We start from the raw sequence: 20,264 nt of genomic DNA on the forward strand, positions 1-20,264 counted from the left end.
AGAGCTGCTCCATTGCAGCGGATTTGTACTGTAATCACGTGCTTTGCTGTAATAATGCAGGGAACCACTTGTTATAAATCTCCTAACTGTGATATTTTCAGAAATAGAAGTCGCGTTTTTTTTTTCATCTGAAACGTGCTGCGATTTATATTCCAAAGCCACTCATATAATGCAGAAACACTCAAGCAAGCAAAACACGCGCAACGCCTGCACGTGTTTGTACTGATGCAGAATAGTACAGTCTAGCGCATTTCACACAGGCTGCTAGATTCACTTTTCGCCAGAAAGTCGTGTATGCCTAAGGTTGAAAATAAATGATGTTTATAGTGAATGCCCCTATGAATGGTTTTCGTTTTAATTCAAATGATGCGTGTGCTAAGTGAGTGAACATCAAAGATCACACAACAGAAGTGCGCTCTCTCTCTCTCTCTCTGTCTCTCTCCCTACCGTTAAGTAACTTGTGCACTGTTTTACTTACTTGTTTTTGACATATCCGACCGAACTACAAACTTTCCAGTGATGTCTGTGAGAAAGATATATTCACTCGACAAGCTCGCGCATCTGCGCCGCCGCGTGCTCAATCCACTCAGCGTGCTTTGTTTATCAGCTCGCGCACATCAGCTATACAGGCATTAATACTGAATGTTTAACGTTATATTCATTGCATACATATACTTCGTAGTAGACACCCTTAACTCCATTCTGCTGTCTGTTGTTCTGTTGTCGGTGTTTCTTTGTCTGAATATGGTGCTTATCACATGCTGTGTGGTATCGGCGTTTGGTATAGGGGCATTTTAACAAGTACGAGTACAGGAGCTGAGTATCGGGCCTGATACCAATATCGGTATCGGTGCATCCCTACATGTAACCCAATCCAACCCCTGCCCCTAAACCTACCATTTGTCAATAAAACACAATATATAACAGGCAGATACAACTACAGTCATAATTTATTCAAAAAGTATTAATATTTCAAGTCTTCCGAGGCAAAACGATTGATTTGTGAGAGGAATAGACGTCTCCAAACTGTCTGGTTATGTACTTGATCAAATATTGATTTTGGATCATTTTTAACCAAAAAAAGTTACAGACTGCAGCTTTAATAATGGTCATGTGCTCCCCTTGCCCTGCCTCCTTGGCTGTGTTCCACTTCACTTTCTATGCCCTTTTCTTGCTGACTTCCCTCCGTCTCGTTGACTCAGATGAACGTCATTACGTCTAGTGGCAGGGGGATTCCACTGTGTGGAAGTGCTTAGGGAATTTCAGAAGTGTGTGTCAAAAATTTTTATTGGATTGCACCCCTTGTTTTTCTGTACCACATGTTGTTTAGTCTTTGCCTAGTCCTCATTGTGCTTACCTGGGGCCTCATGTATAAAACTTTACATAGATTTCATCCTAAATGTGTGCGTATGCACAAAAGCTGGATTTTGCGTACGTACAAAAGTTTTCAGATTTATGCGTACACCAGAACCTGCGAAAAATTCCCTTTGTAATACCCAGTCAGCGGAAGATTGTGCGTCCATGAATCTCCACCCCATCTCCTCCCCGAAATAGCCATATATGGAGCTTACAACGCCTAGTTTTAATAAGCATAACGTCATCTGCATATAATTTCCTTGCATATTCCATCCACGTGACACCATGTTTAATGCAGTTAAGGGTACAATACGTAAGGAAAATATGAGATATATACTATAAATGCTTTTTGAGACATCACATTGCTATTCAAATTTATGCAATTCTGCCTATAAAGTAAACATATATTTTAGAATGTAGGAAAGGAGTTATCATTAGGCTACTGTCTGTGCGCGACACCCGTGAACAGAGGTTCTAGAGTACTGTCATCAAATCTGTTCAAACCAGCCAATGGACTGTTTGATCAACGAGTGCATCCTTATGTCTGTCGTTACCGCCTATGTTCCAAAGCATCAGACGGATCAAGTTCACATCAGTGATCATTATTCACGCAAAAGTATTTTCTCGAAAGTGTCATATTTAATCTAAATGTGTATGTCAAATGTAAAACAGACTTTAAAATCATCCTGTTTGCTTCATTATTTTGCTCACTCCAGTAAAAGAGTGCATACGCATTGTCTAGAGCAGTGTTTCCCAACCGGGGTGCCGTCTGTCGAGAGCAGGGGTGCCGTGTAAAATTACGGTCTAACAAGCATAAACGTTGTGTACGCACAAAATGGGCATGGAAATGTGCGTACGCAACGTTTATACATCAGGCCCCTGTTCCTCATGTGCTATCATCCATATTTACTGTACCCTCTACAATCATGTTCTTGCCAGATTGTTTTGTACTTCATGTGGTTTGCCTTGTTCCGTTTTTTTTCTAGTGATTAGCTTTAGTCTTGTTGCACTTTGTCTTTTCCAGCATAATGCCCAGTCCTCAGTGACTCTCTGTCCTGCTCTGTCCAACTCTGCCCAGTTTGAAGTTTCTCTGGTCAGCACCTACACTCATCTGCCCCACCCTGGTCTCTGCCTCCTGCATGGTTCTGACTCCCAGTCTGTTCCAAGCCCCCTGGTACCCACTGGCACTATCTAGCCCATTGGTAAGGCAAGGTTGTCTGCTTCTCACGAAAATGCACTTCGATACGCCTCATAACTTGTGGAAGTCTATGATTATTGGGGCACTTTGTGGTCAAAAGCAGCAAACTTATTTACCATAGAAATGGTGATGGTAAACACAACAACAAAAGATTTACAGATGGTACTCAACTAGAGTATGTTTTAGTACAGGTGCTGTAGCCACTTTATTTTTAACTTAACTGGAAATGGCTGAGACTGGAAGCTTTGCCATTTATTTTGCCTGTGTGTTATGCTGCTTGATATTATGCTGAATGGTTCGTTTTTACTTCTCTGGTGGGATGCTGAGATAATGTTGAGCGAGAATGAACTGAGGAGGCAGTGGGCTGCCTCTCTCACGATGAGGGATCATCTGCTGGAATGCAGCCATCCACCAAACAGACCTTCACCACTGATTGGACTACATCACCAAACAGCCCTGACAGAGAAATGGGCACATTCAGCAAAAAGGCCTTATCACTGTGTGTGATGTCTGTCAGTTTAAGCAACAGATAACGTTCTTCTGCCACAATGTCTGCCATGATACATCCCATAGAGTAAGCTTTATGCTTGTTAGACCTCAGTGCCAAGTCAGGAGCTCTTAGTAGCTCACAAACAGCCTTGTCATCTGATTTAGTGCGCTCACCAAAGTCCCCCACAAAATGAGCCTGGCAAGCCAGCAAAGCAGCCAGCGTGTGCAAGGCCGAGGGCGCATGACCAGAACCCAAATACGTCTTATTCAATAATGAAAAGGTCAGTCTACATGGCTTAGAAGGAGTGGGCCTGTATTTCCATGTAGTTGCCAATGCAGGGGATAAAATGGGGCAAAACTGTTTCATGGCAAAGTCAAAAAAGTATATTTTTTATTAATAAATAAAGGACAGAAACCACTAATAAAAGAACAACCTTCAGGAGAGCAACCAGTCTTGCTTAAGAAACGAACCTTTAACCAAGCCCTGCTCTCGGTTGCTGAAGCCCTAAGACTAGCAAGAGTGGCTTCCAAATTTGCAATACTTATCTTTCTGGATCTCTCTGCTGCTTTTGACATGGATAACCACCAGATTCTTTGTCAACCCTATTGGCAAAGGGCATCTCAGGAACCGCACTCCAGTGGTTTGAGTCTTACCTCTCAGATAGTTCCTTCAAGGTATCTTGGAGAGGTGAGGTGTCCAAGTCGCAACATCTAGCTACTGGGGTGCCTCGGGGCTCAGTTTCTGGACCACTTCTCTTCTCTGTCTACATGGTATCACTAGGTTCTGTCATTCAGTAACATGGCTTTTCATATCACTACTTCTCATTCCATCCTGATGATCCTCAACCTTGCCAAGACAGAACTGCTTGTGGTTTCAGCCAACCTAACACTTCATCACAATTTCTCCATCCAGCAAAGTGCATCAAACATAACACCTTCCAGGACGGCCAGAAACCTTGGAGTTGCGTTATAAAACATTAGGAAGATTGGGCCCTTTCTATCTGAACATGCTACATAACTCTTTGTTCAAGCTCTTGTCTTGTCCAGGCTGGACTATTGCAATGCTCTCTTGGCACGTCTTTCAATCAGTTCTATCCAGGGGCGTAGGCCGCCCACTCTGATGAATACCCCCCACCCCACCCCACCTCAGTTTATTAGCCTATACAAATATAATATTTGTTAAATAATTATTGTTTAATCTATTTTAACACAATTACAAAACTATTATAACATCTCAAATAACAAAAATAAATAAAATATGTTTTTGTCTAATTCTTTATTAGTTTGACTGACCGCTGTGTTAGGCAATTAGGTGTTATCCAGGCTGTTTCGGGCATGTCGTGCCTGTGAATTTGTGCGTGTTCACCTACAGTATTCAATTAGCCTTTAATTTGCAGTTGTATGTTAGAAAAACAGCAGCAATGCATAATTCTGTAAAACTGACTTTTAAAAACTTGCACTAACGTGGAAGAGAACCCGTCCATCAGCCCACAAGTAGGTAAGACTTTCAGTTCCAAGCGCAGGCTGATCTGGTTCATTCTGTAAAGCCGGTCCAAGAACCGTCAGGCCAATTATGAATGTCATTTGGGCACCTGTTTCCGAATATGTAGTTCTATTAATTTAAATAATGAATTAACAAATAAAAAAATCACAAACATGACCTTTCTGAATAACTAATTTTATACACTTTAGTTAGCCTATATATACAATATATTTGAGGTATTATGATGAGGAAATACAGTGCCTTGAATAGGCAAGGCTACATTTACTATGATGAAATGAAAATTTAAATCTACAAATAATATTTTAAATGAATTCTGTTTCAGAATAAATAAAGCTGTATTTAATTTTCCTATTAACTGCTACTCAGGGTTTGTATGTGGACAGGTTGTAACTCTTGTATGTCGATGTATGACTTAAGTGACACTGATACATGATCATGTCTGTGTTTTGTATTGGTATTAGTTGAGCAGACGTGCATTAGTGACCTGGCGTGAGAGATTCTTTCTACACAGTTTCACAGTATTTTTAAACTACCGTTGTTGTAATCTGCAAAAGTATTTAGGGATTGGGGCTATTGTGAATGATTTTATACTATGTTGACAATGGAAATGTTGGTGACAGTGACGGAGATGTGGTAGTTTTACTTTGTGTGTCTTCCCCTGCATTCTACGGTTTATTTTTCAATAGGATCAAAGAAAAGAAGTGTGAAATGACCTGAATATTGAGTCCAACTCTGTCCGTTAGTTACAAGTGCCCGCTCACTTTTGCCCAGGCCTGCCCAAAAATAAAATTCTGCCTACGCCACTGGTTCTATCAAACCTCTGCAGCTAATCCAGAATGTGGCCGCAAGATTAGTCATTAACGAGCCGAAAAGAGCATGTCACACCAATTTGCACTGGCTACCAATACCTGCTCGCATGAAATCCAAGGCATTGATGTCTGCCTAAGAAAAAACCACTGGCTCTGCACCCCTTTATCTAAATTCATTACTTCAGACTTATGTGTCCTCCAGAAACTTGCATTCTGCATGTGAACAGTGCATTGTAGTGCCATCCCAAAGAGGCACAAAATCACTTTCATGGACTTTTAGCTTAACTGTTTCCTGCTGGTAGAATGACCTGCCCAACTCAAACCAAACAGTTGAGTCTTAAGCATCTTCCATTCTACACTTGACCCTCTAACACTAGAACTCTATTCTATTGCTATTCTATCTACTTGTTTTCTTTTTATTTATAAAAAAAAAAAAAAAAAAAAAAATTGACACTAACTGTTATGTCCTGTGTATAAATGTGTTTGGGTATGTATTTTACTCTGTATGAGTATTGTGTTTGCCAGTGTGTTCTCTCTCTCTTCCTCACTCTGCTTGCCTTGCAGTTAATTAGCCACACCTGATGCTTGTAAGGAGTGTGCTGCTACAAAAGAGCAGAGTGAACACTGCTTGAGGAGGTTCACTTCTCCCCTGCACCAGACTCGTGTGTTCCAGATAACTAAGTGTAGACTTTTGAGTGTTGGTCTTCTTTGTACTGCAATTAGTTTGCACACATTGTAGCTTGTGTGTTCTTTGGTGTGAAAACAGTGTTGTAGCCCTTTTGCTATCAGGTAATGATCCTTTTCTTTCTTTCTACAATTTGTGTCCGTGCTAAAAACTATTGTATCCTTCTAATACTTTTCTTTTGAAAAATGTTCATCCCTGTTTTTGGTTAGTAAGGAAGTAGAGGGAAGCTTATGTTGTTTATTTCTTTTCTTTTACCTCTATAGGTCATTTAGTTCTCCTCCCAGTAGCAAGTAACTTTTTTTTGTTTGTTGTTTTGGCTAATGGCCTCTGTTGAAGATTAATTGTTTCCACCTTCTTTAAAACAAATAAACAATTTTTATTTGCTATAACAAGTGGTTGTCACATTTCCGGGGCAGAGGATTGAAGGGAATCCTCCATGTTCTCTATTTGTTTTTCCTTTTGGTTAATTTTTAACTGTTCCCTCCTCTCCCAACCCTAGACTGGGAGAAGTTGTAACACTAACACTATTCTATTCTATCTACTTGTGCTCTTTTTAATTACTATGAAAATAATAACAACTTCTAATGTTTTAAATAACATTAACTCTATCTTTTCATTTATTACCTTGCTATGTGCAGTGCATAAGACTAAGTAGGACTTGTCACAACACATACATTGTTGCTCTTTTGTTGATTTTGATTGCTTCTATTGTCCTCATTTGTAAGTCGCTTTAGATAAAAGCGTCTGCTAAATGAGTAAATGTAATAGATAATATACTACATATTTTACAGTAACACATTGGCTCATAAGTTTACAGTGTGGGTTTTGAAATTCAGTTATCAGCGATGTGAATGCACTTTTTTTTTTTTTTTGGAAGATAGATGGATCAATTTTCATGCTGCCACTTAGTCATGGGAGAGATAAGCAGTTGACTTTTGCTAACTCAATTTCATTCCTACAGGACTTAGGCCAAGTCCCCAAGCCACATGTCATTGCTCAGAGATCACAGCACAAAATGAAAATAGAGAATTTTCTATCTGTGCTCTTTTTAATTACTATGAAAATAATAACAACTTCTAATGTTTTAAATAACATTAACTCTATCTTTTCATTTATTACCTTGCTATGTGCAGTGTGCATAAGACTAAGCAGGACTTGTCACAACACATACATTGTTGCTCTTTTGTTGATTTTGATTGCTTCTATTGTCCTCATTTGTAAGTCGCTTTAGATAAAAGCGTCTGCTAAATGAGTAAATATAATAGATAATATACTACATATTTTACAGTAACACATTGGCTCATAAGTTTACAGTGTGGGTTTTGAAATTCAGTTATCAGCGATGTGAATGCCCTTTTTTTTTTTTTTTGGAAGATAGATGGATCAATTTTCATGCTGCCACTTAGTCATGGGAGAGATAAGCAGTTGACTTTTGCTAACTCAATTTCATTACTACAGGACTTAGGCCAAGTCCCCAAGCCACATGTCATTGCTCAGAGATCACAGCACACAATGAAAATAGAGAAAAACTCACATACATGTCAGCAACTGACAAACACCAATGCATGCCAGCTCTCCCCAAGTGCTAATCTTACTTAGGTACTCTCATGGTGGACATAACATATACCAAGTTTGTTATAATCAGGGTGTGATTTGAGGGGGGATTTTTGATCAAGAATGTCATTAATGAACTTTTAATGTAGAAATTTAGACAGTGTAGACAAAGTGTAATGGCAACACTGTTAATTAAGCGTTTTCCCTCAATAAACTCCTAAACTCCTACTCCTGCTGCTAATCGATAGTAAGTTAGGTAGTTGGTAATAAGGTATGTTTAAGTATTGGGTAGGGTTAAGGGATCTAGAATATGGTCATGCAGAATAAGGCATTAATACTGTATGTGCTTCATAAGTACTAATAAACAGCCAGTATGCGGTAACACTTTATTTTAAGGTGTCCTTGTTACATATGTTACATGTACTTACTATTATAATAACAATTAACTATGCATAATTACATGCAAGTAACCCTAAGCCAAACCCTAACCATATAGTAAGTACATGTAGTTAATAAATATTACTCAGTACTTAAATGTATAATTACACTGTAACGCGGACACCTTAAAATAAAGTGTAACTGTATAGTAGTAATATACATGCTAAAAAGCACACTAATAATAATGAATAGTAAATGATAATGGTAAAAATACAGAAAATAATTATTTTAACTGAATTAACTAAATTAAATGTTTTTAAGAGTTAATTTATTGGCTAAAATGTAACAATTTACAAGCCACATGAGGTATTAAGTAAGTTGTCAAACATTTTGAACACATTTCTGCCATCTATCCTGACAAATATGTATTTTCATTCCATCTTAGTCCAGGATAAGTCTTAGTGTCACGCATGTTTTACTAGCTTGCTTGCAACACTGAGAATAAAATCTCTAACGCAAGATAAAATGACTCTAATGTTTTACTGTCACGAAAGAGTGGTGGCAGCATTGCACTGATTATAGACGATCTCACCTTATGTCCAGGACGGCAAAAACTGTTGAACTGCCCTTTATAAATAAATACTAATTAGTGACTATTATCTATTATCCTCATAAAATAAATGAAAATCCTTTCTGATATTTTTTTGATCTGTCAAGACCATTAATAATAGTTTACGTATTCTTTTCTCTTTATTTCACTCTTCTTCTGTCCATATTCACTGTTGTTGTCGTTGTTGTTGTTTTCTACACACAAGTGTCAATGTGCAATTAATCTACAATGACACGCTCAATCAACCTGCGTTAAAATTCCTGATGTGGCCCCCTGATGTGGGGCCAATTGTGTGGGAAAACCACAAACAAAACAGCAGTAAAAATGTGTATATTTGGTCACACTTTATATTAGGTGGACTTAACTACTATGTACTTAACATCAAAAAATGTACTTATTGTGTTCATATTGTATTGCAAAACACTTCTGCTGCTATTGAGGTGGGATACGTGTCAGGTTAGGGACAGGTTTGGTGGTATGGGTTGGTTTAAGGGTGGGTTAAGGTGTAAAGGATGGGTCAACTGTAATTATAAATGTAATTACATAAATTAATTACAGATGTGATTACATATAGGTATTTTTAAAAATATAAGTACAATGTAAAAACATGTATGTACACAATAAGTGCATTGTACCACATGATTAATTTAAATGTAAGTACATAGTAGTTAAGGCCACCTAATATAAAGTGGGACCGTATATTTTAACATTTAAAATACCAGGAACAGACACATTGCTGTAGAAGAACAACACAACTGTTGAGGTGAAAGTGAGGACAAACACAGTCAGAAAGAAAAGTAATAATAACGAGATGACTAACCTAACCCACCTGAGCTCGGTTCGCACGGGTCTATGTCCTCATCGTCACTGGGGCACTCGGCAGATGCCACCAACAAGTCATCAGTAGTCTGGAAAACAGATGGTATGGGAAAGAGTGGATGAACTAAAGAAGAACTGCACACAGAATGAAAAACATAGGGGGAAAAAAAAGAGAAATGGGAAACTGAGCTTAATTGAATGGGCTTACAAAGCATTAGATTGAGACTCTTTAGCTGTGAAAAGTGTAACAATAAACAAACAGATTATTATAACAGATTACAGACATCCTGACTATCAACATCAATGTGAATAACTGTGCTACACTTGCTGGGAGGGAATTAAACAAACACATTTTTATTTCTGAATCCACTTTCCATTTTTTGAAACAGACATTTTTCATGTTACACAAAGATTACACATAACCATTATTTGGTTACTAGCAAGCTACTTTGAAATTGAAAAGTTTATGAAAAAAGAAATGGTGCGATATCCAACCTGGTCTCATGGCAAAAACGTACCTGGGGACACTTTTTCGCGAGACGCGAAATACGTACCAATAAGTACATAATCACTGCAGTTTCCAAAATAAATGAACACTAGAGGCAGTAAAACTCCTTTTATTCCTTTTCACACAAATTTACAGAGTTTCGATTAATAAAGCGGAATTTTCGCACAATTACTTGACGAATATTACGTTATGACTTCAAAACAATTTTAATATGCTGGGAGATTTGAAAACTGATGCTTTTGAATGTTAGCATCGAACATTCATATCTATAGGTTTTCACCGACGTTAGGTTTGTTCGGTAGCTCACGGAATACGGAGATGTACTTGAGAAGTGAGGAGCTCCGGTTCGAATCCCGTGTAACTACGGTTCGACAAAACAGTTCAAATCTGCATATAAGGAAGTTCAAATGGCACGGTTGCATCAACAAATGCATTTTAGGGTTGGGTTTGGTGTAGGCCAATATGTACCTGAAGCAACGTTATAAAAACGTGCCAGGGTTCACGTATTGAACCCGTGTTTTAGAGCCCGTGTTTTAGTTTATTAGTGTAAACGGCCTTGATAATTAAATGTAATACTTTGTGCATTGCCTTCAGGTTATTGGCTCTTTGACTGTGAGCAGTTCCAATTGGCTTTTATTACTTATTATTATAGCTTATATCAGTACTGCTGCAATTTTGTGCGAGGGTAGTTTTTTCTACTTTTACCCAGGTTACATACGATGCACCAGGACCACAATATCAGCAATTATGCACAAAAGTATTTACAGGTAATTGTACTCGTACTTGCATTAACACTAAAAACATCATGAATATTGCTGCAAAACAATACAAAAAAGACTGCAAATATTGCCACAATTTTAGAGAAACTCAGTAGCACATTCAGTAGTTTTGGGCCATAAAAATCAGAAAAAAGTCCAGCGAAATACTGATGGGACAGGTGGAACAAAGAAATGGAAAGGAAAGGGTGGAGGTCAACTAAAGGAACGAGTGGAGTTTTCTAACCTGCTGGGGTTCGCTTGCTGTGCTCGGTTTGATCTTGTGGTTGGAGGTGGTTGTGGTAGTGATCTCCATGACTGAGGTAGAGGTTTCAGAGCGAGAAACCGTAGCGCTGGACTGTGGTGATATGGAGGACGACTGCACCTCCCCAACCAACCTCACGCTGCCTTCGATGCGGATGTTGGGGTCTCCTTCCACGGCCATGTTAAAAACCTTCAAACCGTTGTAATAGAAACCAGACATTTGGCCCTGGAAGGCACGGCTGTGGTCTCTTTCCCAGCCCCCGATCTGGATGGTCATTTGGCTGTTGAAGATTGTGAGCTGACGGCCTGCGGGAGAACAAAGTTAATGCAATACAAAAAAACTTAGTGCAGACTGAAGAGAAACATACGTGAGGGAGAGTGATGGAAATAATCACGCCTGAGGAAAAGACGGATTATTCAGGTACTGGGGAATGTAAATGCCTGGCGATTTATCATGGCTGTAATGAAGGGATGCTTATGAAACACAAATAATGAAAAATAAAAGATAACAAAACAGTGGTTTAAACTGTGGCACTTTGCTAAAAGGCCTCTTTAACACTACCAATTATCAACAACTAGTTTAATTCCAAATGAAGTTTTGCAAAGCTAATCATTACTGATTCAAGTAAAAGTAATTTTTTTTTTTTGTCTGTTGTCATGGAGTTAAAAGCATTTCCATGGCAGATGTTTACAGCTAACAGTCAATCTGAAGGCAGCTTAATAACTTTATACACTTAAAAAAATGTATCTGATATTAATGTGATGTAGGTATGCAGTATAATGATCAGAGTATGTACTATAAATATAACAATAACAACCATGTCTGCCTTTTAGCAAGATGAGTTGGATTGGATGCAAATGTAAACAGGGTGGTCATGAAACAAAGGAAGACTGAAAAATAATTCAATTAAAATCAACAAGAAAAACAGTTGTGTATTTCATTTAAAAGATGAAATGATTATTCATGCACTTCAAAGTTTTTTTTTTTTTTTTCAGTGGATGTTTTGTCATTTTCTTAGCTACACGTAAATTTTTCTTAAAGGGACTCAAATGACAATTAATATTTGTTAAACGTTATTTAAATATTATCGATTATTATATTTGTAATTATTACTATGATTATTAAATATTATCTAGTTATTATGGCTGTCTTTGTATTAATATGACAAAAAGGTACACAAATGTTCACATTTACACATGTTACAATTTGTAAATTCATTATATTAACACAATTATCATTTTAATTTGGACATTTTGATTTTATGATTTAAAAGTTTAAATTACATTAAAAATGCGTTTTAACAAGCTTATTCAAACTTACATCTACAGTCCCTTTAACCAAAATTTATGACATAAATTAGTTAATACAAATCAGTACATTAATAAATAACTACAGTTATTACAGTTATTACAAGCTACATTTATCTATTTAAAATTCATCCTTTAATTTAACTATTTAAAATGTTTCAATTATTGCTTTATTTCACATTTAAAATATACTATTTAAAACTTATTCATTAAGTTTTATCAGTGTTTTTACCTTTGTCGAGTAGCCAATCATCAACTACTCGACCGAGTCGATATGGAATTCGCTGTCTAGCGATCGCCAGCCGTTCACTATCAATGTTTCCTTTAAAGTTTAAAGAGACATTTCATTGGTTACAATCCAAAATCAATGGGGAACTTTAAAACTTATTATTCGAGCTGTTAAAATGAAAAAAAATTTAATCTTATATTAGATATATTACACTCAATTTCAGTTTATATACTGCGTGCATTTTCAGTTTAGTGAATTTTATGCCTGTTTATAAACCCAATGCAGAATTTATACAAACATAAGAGATCTTATATAATTGCAATTTACACCAATAATCCTGTTTGCAAAAGTTTACATTACCTTGATTCCTAATATAGTGTACTGCCTTCTTGATCATCAATTATTGTTTGCACCTTTTGTAATAGTTGAGTCCCTCAAACATAAGTGTGAAAAGCTGGATATCAACATCATGCAGTAACTGTTGGAATAATTCAATTATGCAGACGATGTTGAAAATCCAAAGAGTGAGCAGTGACTGGAAAATTTTCCATAAGAACAGCAGGCAGCGTCACTACTCTAGATAAAGCAGGAACTGCCACAAAACATATAAACAGGAAGATACACAATATATCAAAAACCAAGGGGACGTAAACTGAGCAGGATAATGTGTGTATTTTTTTTTTATTTGTATTTTTTTTTATGTAGACATATGTTATGTGAAATCACTAAGTCAGGGCAGTCCTAAATAAATAATGCTATTTTTATGATCTCTTTTTATTGTTAACATGGTAAACAATTATTGTACACTTACACACATTCTGTGCACATTAAAGATAAATTACCAGCATATGAAAATAGGGTTTGTGAAACAAAGGACTACCAATAAGCACAATCAAATGTTGTACTCCAGAATAAAGCTATGTAATTTGTTTCCATCTTCTCTCTTTCACTTTCATTCAGTTCATCTTTTTAATATTAATAATACACGATAAAAAGTCTATTTTACATTACTTTTTGTATTCGTATCTTAACAAATTAACATATTCCTGTTATAATTTTTCAAACACATAGTCACATTATGCTACTAATGCAAAAATCATGATACTGTAAAATATAAGATACTATCAAGAATAGCAGTTTCAATCAACGTGGTGTCAATAGATGATGCTATGGGAACTTCCCCAAGGGGTAACAATTATATAATTTGTATATAAAATTATATAATATAGAATCACTCCAATTCATTGGTTGACGCCGATAACATCGCTCTCTGAGGCATTGTGTCACTCTCGTTCTGCATCTGCCGTATGGCGGGTGGACAGTGCCATGGATAACCTACCAAAGGAGACAGTTGTGTACTTTTACATTAGAGAAGGGATACGTCTCCACCACAGACGTGTACGCCGTTGAAGTACGTCTCTGCATTACACTTTTCATCTAAATAATATATCATCAGCAGTGCTGCGATTTTACCAAGTATTATACAGTAATAAAAATTTTAGATGAACACGTTTATTTATAAGCCAGTAATATAATTAGTAATAATAAGTAATATTTTAAGTATATTTTGATGCTTATAGTCTTGTATTTTATTTTACTTAAAGGGATGAATTCACTGAATTAAAAAAAAATGATCAACACTAGTAATATTTATAATACATATCATGTACTGTATTTATCCATTTTTGGAACAACCACTCTGTCAGTTTAGTTGTTTATCAATTTATTTTCTGGTATCTTTTTTCCCATTTTAATTTATATTGACTCAGTATTTTGCTGTTTTCAAATATCACTTGAAGGCACTGTTCGTACTCGGCTTGCTCATGGAATAAAGCTAAAAATGAAAAATTTACACTGCTTTATTGAATATTGTGGGAAGTGGTCTTAAAGCTCTTAAAGCCATCATAACTCACTGAATCACAAGTTTTAGATTGTGAGAAAACTAGATCAATGAAAAAAAATACTAAAGATATAAATCAAAGTACACTTTCTTATTATGATCCAACCGTTTTGATGACTAGACACAATGTTTTTTAAATAGTTATTAAATATTCCAACATGAATAAATCAGAGGTTGCAGTCCTGTGCCGTTTTAGTTCGTAACTTCACGAAACATCTAGAAAAATCGCACATTTTTTTTTTCCAGAAAATTCTTCCGATTAAAAAGATCCCAAATTTACCATAATCTGTCGATCAGGGGTGTGTTTCCCATACAACAACATAACTCACTGATTAACCACCATAGTACGATGCATTGTTGTGGAAACTAACTAGCCAGTCATGACTGTTTCCTGAACATGGTCGCATATCCGTCATTTGAACCACATTAGTTCAACAATTTAGGGCTGTTTTTAGTGACGTGGAGTATGGTGGAGTAATAACTTCTGCTAATTAATTGATTCGAGATTTCTGAGATGCTGCTGTATTGAACATGGCACCTGATGACTAATTTACTATGTTTTGTTCCCTGTCATTTTGCTTTATTTGATGTTTGATTTATGGCGGGTTTCCTCTTACGTCATACTCCGGGGTTCCCTTCAACTCTTTGGTAATCCCCCCACTCTTCAAAAATTCCCTGTCATCTTTATTTGATGTTTGATTTATGGCGGGTTTCCTCTTACGTCATACTCCGGGGTTCCCTTCAACTCTTTGGTAATCCCCCCACTCTTCAAAAATGGCGCTTATTGAGGACGCGCTAAAATTTATCGTATATATATATATTTAAATGGAATTGAAGATATAGATTGTACTGCATGTTAGCTTGCTTATTGTGCCCAAAAGCATAATTTATTTAAGTCCATATGTCTTACTAACAAGAAACTATGCTTCTAACCACAGGTGGAGAGCTGTAGTTCCTACCACGTAAGTTTGCGACGTTGTTCGTGAATGTTCGTTTGAACTGTGGTTTCGGGAAACACCAAATCGATGAACTATGCGGGTAATGACGGAACTTGCGACCATAGTTGGGTAATAATGCTTTTGGGAAACGCACCCCAGATCGATAGATATTCCTCATATAGCATAACACATTAAACCAGACGGGCACATGTGGCGCAGCAAAGAAAAACAGCGCTATGCTTCACGTTGCGTTTTTACTCGTAACTTCACGAAACATGCATACAATTGGATGTCATTATTTTCAGAAAATTATCCCGATTAAAATAAGCCCAGAGTTACCATAATCTGCCAATGAGATCCAAAGATATTGCTCATAGTGCTATAACACATAAAACCCAACGGGCGCACTTCAGGCGTAGCAGGACAAACTGTAGTTTCGCTTTGCGCTTTTATTCATAACTTCATGAAAGATGCATAGATCGTTGACAATTGCACAACATTATTTTTAGACGATTAACAAGAGCCCCAAACTCATCATAATCCGTTCATTAGATCTAAAGATATTCCTTATATTATCCCATACATAAAACCATTAAATTAAAAAATATAGGTTACATTTTCATTCATAACTTCATGAAACATGCATGCATCGTGGAAAATGGCACGTCATTATTTTCTGAAAATTCTCCCAATTAAAATGATCATACTATAATCTGTCATTTAGATCTAAAGATATTCGTCATCAAGTTATAACACATAAAACCCCAAATGCGCACGTTGCAATATTCTCATGTTTTTTTTTACGCTTATCATATCATGAAACATGCTCCAATCGTGGAAAATGGCATATCATTATTTACAGCAGATTCTCACGATTGAAATGAGTCCAAAATCAAAACAATCCATTGCGTCTTTTGTGTGTAAATAATACCTAAACCCATGAATTGAAGAAATCAGTTAGAAAGCTCTATTGAACACTTGGCAAGCAGAATGTAAAACCTAGAATGTTTCGGTCTATTTTATCTTTTATATAACTTAAAAAAATAAAATAAAAAAATAGGTGTAATTTTAAAGCTTAGAAATTCAGCTTTCGAATGCATCCAACCATTATGATCAACTCCTAATCAGAGCTGCCTAGTTCCTCTAAACCGGAGTGTACCGTCGGCGGGAGCCCCCTAGCGAAGAAAAAAATTAATAATCATATTTTTCAAACTCTCTGCTTTGATCAACACAAAATAGGTGTCATTTGAAAGCTTGGAGTCTGACCTTTATGATGCATGTGGCCACTCCTAAGTAAATCAGTTAGAAAGCTCTATTGAACACTTGGCAAGCAGAATGTAAAACCTAGAATGTTTCTGTCTATTTTATCTTTTATATAACTTAAAAAAATAAAATAAAAAAATAGGTGTAATTTTAAAGCTTAGAAATTCAGCTTTCGAATGCATCCAACCATAATGATCAACTCCTAATCAGAGCTGCCTAGTTCCTCTAAACCGGAGTGTACCGCCAACGGGAGCCCCCTAGCGAAGAAAAAAATTAATAATCATATTTTTCAAACTCTCTGCTTTGATCAACACAAAATAGGTGTCATTTGAAAGCTTGGAGTCTGACCTTTATGATGCATGTGGCCACTCCTAAGTAGTGCCGAGTTATTTGCAGATAAATAGAAAAAATGTTTTCATAATTTATTATTATTGTATGGGGGTTTATCAGAGCAAACGGCATGGGTGTCTGGCCTGTGTTAGGTTACCATTGACATTGTCCATTGGACAATCGGGCAATAATGACCACAGACTGATGAGCAGCTGAAGTCTTGTTTAAAGCGAGATTGGGCAAAAATTTAGCTTGCAAAACTTTAACAATTAGTATCCTCTATTCACAAACAATTAAACATTGTAATTAAAAGGAAAGTTGATGTGACACAGTGTTAAACGTGCCTCTGTCCCAATTTACTTGTATTTACAGATTACAGTTTATTTGGTCAGTGAAAACATTGAAAATCTTTTCTTTGCACTTTTGTCAATCAAATAAAGATTAAATTGAATTAAGATTTTATTATAAGATCTTGATTTTAATGAATTTTACAAAATGTTTTTCTGATTTGGGGTTGTATTTACTCATGTCTAGATGTTTTATGTCTTATTGAGGTCTATAAAAGTTAAAACTGTAATGATGAATATACATTTCAAAGATTTCTATGCAGTCTAATTATATAAAACTATACTGTCAGTGCACCATAGTTATGCAAATGAAGTAGATCAATGCTTTTGTTTCAGTTCATAAGGATGGAAACCTATCGAAAAATAGTAGGCTTAAAATATTCCTTATCCTGTGGCTCCATCTAGTTTACAACATTAATAGCACAGCCTTCATCTTTCAGTTAAAATGGCTGATTAGCGTCCCAAACATTATAAATTCATGAAACTAGCATCTTTGCTCAGAACGACTTTGTTCTCCACGTCATTTAATGTTGAAGATCGAATATCTAATTCATATCTAATATAAATAAGTTTTTAACATAAAAACTTTATTTCTGTTAAAATGACACTCTTTTATGTCGAGATCACAAGGAAACAAGAAATAAAAATAATTCATGCAGAACTCATGCATAGCCTCTTAGGGTTTCCGTACTTTTTGTAGCATCCAAGCAAACAGAAGGGCCTTGACTAATAAACTGAACATTAATGTGCTGTACTTCACTCCAACACCAACTTAACAGCTAAACAGAAGTTATCAAACATGAAATATACTTTATTATGCAGAAATTGTTATGCACTATTGCCACTTTTTTAGGAAATAACTAAATAAAAGTAATAGCCTATAACAAATACATCTACTGTAATGCAAACTTTAAATTTCGTTTAAGGCGACGTACATGGAGATGACGTATGTATCAGGCGTCTTGTAATGCGACGCACCTAGTTCAGACGTACTTATCACACGTACATTTTTAAAAATTAATTTATCACGTATGCCGTCGTCATGGCGCCGCCTATGATTGGTTCCAACAGTGACGTCGCCGCGGGTCTGTCGTCCGCCCGCCCTATAAATCCCATTCAAAATTTGACATGGACCGACGGCGACGGAAGGATAGACTGCTCCTTCTCCTCCTGCTAAGCCTTAGAAAAGGCACGATCCACTCGCCATACTGCCGAGCAACGACAGGAGCACAGGAGTCACACCCTCACTCACACATCCATGATGCTGCGTTTGCAACAAGAGGTGCCCTCATTGTGCATGTTATGCTCCTCATGTTGAATCCCTTATGGCAGTAGTTCCCAAACATGTTCCAGTAGGCCCCCCAGCTCTGCATATTTTGAATTTTTTCAACCATTTTATGTAAAACTATTTTTAGAATGATATAATACACTGGTAACAATTTTAATTTAATTTAATACATTTTTTAATTCATTTTAGTATATAATCAATGTGAAGCTTAAAAGTAAGTTTGGGATCCAGCCAAAAACCAAGGTATTTCATTTGATCCACTCTATGGAAATACATGTCATCATTGCACAATATTGTTAGATTAACAGATTTTGATTTTAAACATATGCTTTGTACCAAAGACCATGGTATGAGATTTAGCTTTATTAAGTAATCATTTATTAGAATAGAGCCAATTTTGCAGAACATTAAAGTCAGACTGAAGTATATTTAGAATTTGAGACAAATAAGGCCTAGAAGTATAAATGACAGTATTGTCTGCATAAAGAAGAACAAAAGAGTGTGAAAGTATTTGTTACGTCCTGATAGTTAACCTGCGTGTTTTCTCTTTTTCCTCTTCCTCGCTCTGTCACTTTCTTAGGCTTCACCCCTTGGGACTGCTATTGGTTCAGAAAGTGGTCTGTCATTGTTAACATGTATGATGTTACTGGTTTTCTTTTATTCTTTTCTTTTGTTTGCCACCACTTGTGACTTTTTTCCCTGTGGGTTTATTACTTTATTTTGATTTATGAAAAATATTATATTATAATATATATAGAATAAATATTATAAATGTGTATATAGTTTTTTTTCTCTACTGTTATTTTGATATTTGTCTGTTATTATTATTGTTATTCCATGTTTTTTTTCTCTTTTCCCTTTAATTTGTAAAACAAACCCTTCTCTGGCAGTTTTGTGTTGCGTTCATCTTTTTGCCACCACCATTACAACAAATATTGATTGCAATCACAATGTTACTCCTTCTAATCCTATACCTAAAATCAAGAAGATGTAATAGTATTAAAGGAAGATTGTTAACAAAAATGGAAAAAAAGTGGACGCAATGCTGAGCCCTGAAGCACACCTCTTTCTTGAATAAACAACAGGTTTGGACAACCCTAGCTTAGGCCTTTCCATTCTGTTTGTGTTCCTTATTTGGGTCTATAGTTTTAGAAGGTTCAACAGGTTTCCTGTTTGAGCCGTTAGAGTCAGCCTCATAGGAGGACTCTTAAAAAAGGTTTTGTTATTGGCTCTGACAACTCTCAAAAGGATTGGAGAATTGATCTGTAAATTCTTCCTGTATGGATTTTGCTCTCACCCTGGTTTAGGTCTTATTGCAACCAAGGCTAGGATATCTACACAAGATTATTTCCACTTTATTTCACTCTCAAGTTGTCGTGTTGCAGTTTTCTCCTCTGCCCTTTGAGAGGCAAAGGATAGCAGGGGCATCGCAATGGAGGGAAAGGGGAACAAAGTGCATAGGGCCCAGAGCCCCAGAGACCCAATGAATATGATTTTGAGGGGGCCCCACATCAAAATCTGTGTAAGGGGCCCAGAACCCCTAGCTACACCAATGCTTTATAATATGGTGTATGCAGATTAAAAGGAACATCTCGCTTATGTATGTAAGCTTGGTTCCCTGAGTAGGAAACAAGATTTTGCAACATAGTTTGCCATACTCCTTAGTTTGTGCTACGACTGAGAAGTAATACAGAGAGTGCAGCCTTGACACAGTGCCTGACACAATGCCTCA

General features: G+C 36.5%; 1 protein-coding gene across 1 annotated transcript in view; it reads right to left on the reverse strand.

The window, feature by feature from the left end:
- LOC107738897 (neurexin-1a-like) overlaps positions 1-20,264 on the reverse strand; it is a 71,572-nt gene that overhangs the window by 9,228 nt on the left and 42,080 nt on the right. The window contains exons 7-9 of the mRNA XM_016550802.1: positions 12,470-12,559; positions 10,913-11,235; positions 9,413-9,491 (exon numbers count right to left, since the gene is read on the reverse strand). Coding sequence (XP_016406288.1) covers positions 9,413-9,491; positions 10,913-11,235; positions 12,470-12,559 — 492 coding nt within the window. The remainder of the gene's footprint in view (positions 1-9,412; positions 9,492-10,912; positions 11,236-12,469; positions 12,560-20,264) is intronic.

The sequence above is a fragment of the Sinocyclocheilus rhinocerous genome, unplaced genomic scaffold, assembly GCF_001515625.1.
Source record: "Sinocyclocheilus rhinocerous isolate Xijiao unplaced genomic scaffold, SAMN03320098_v1.1 scaffold104, whole genome shotgun sequence".
NCBI lineage: Eukaryota > Metazoa > Chordata > Actinopteri > Cypriniformes > Cyprinidae > Sinocyclocheilus > Sinocyclocheilus rhinocerous.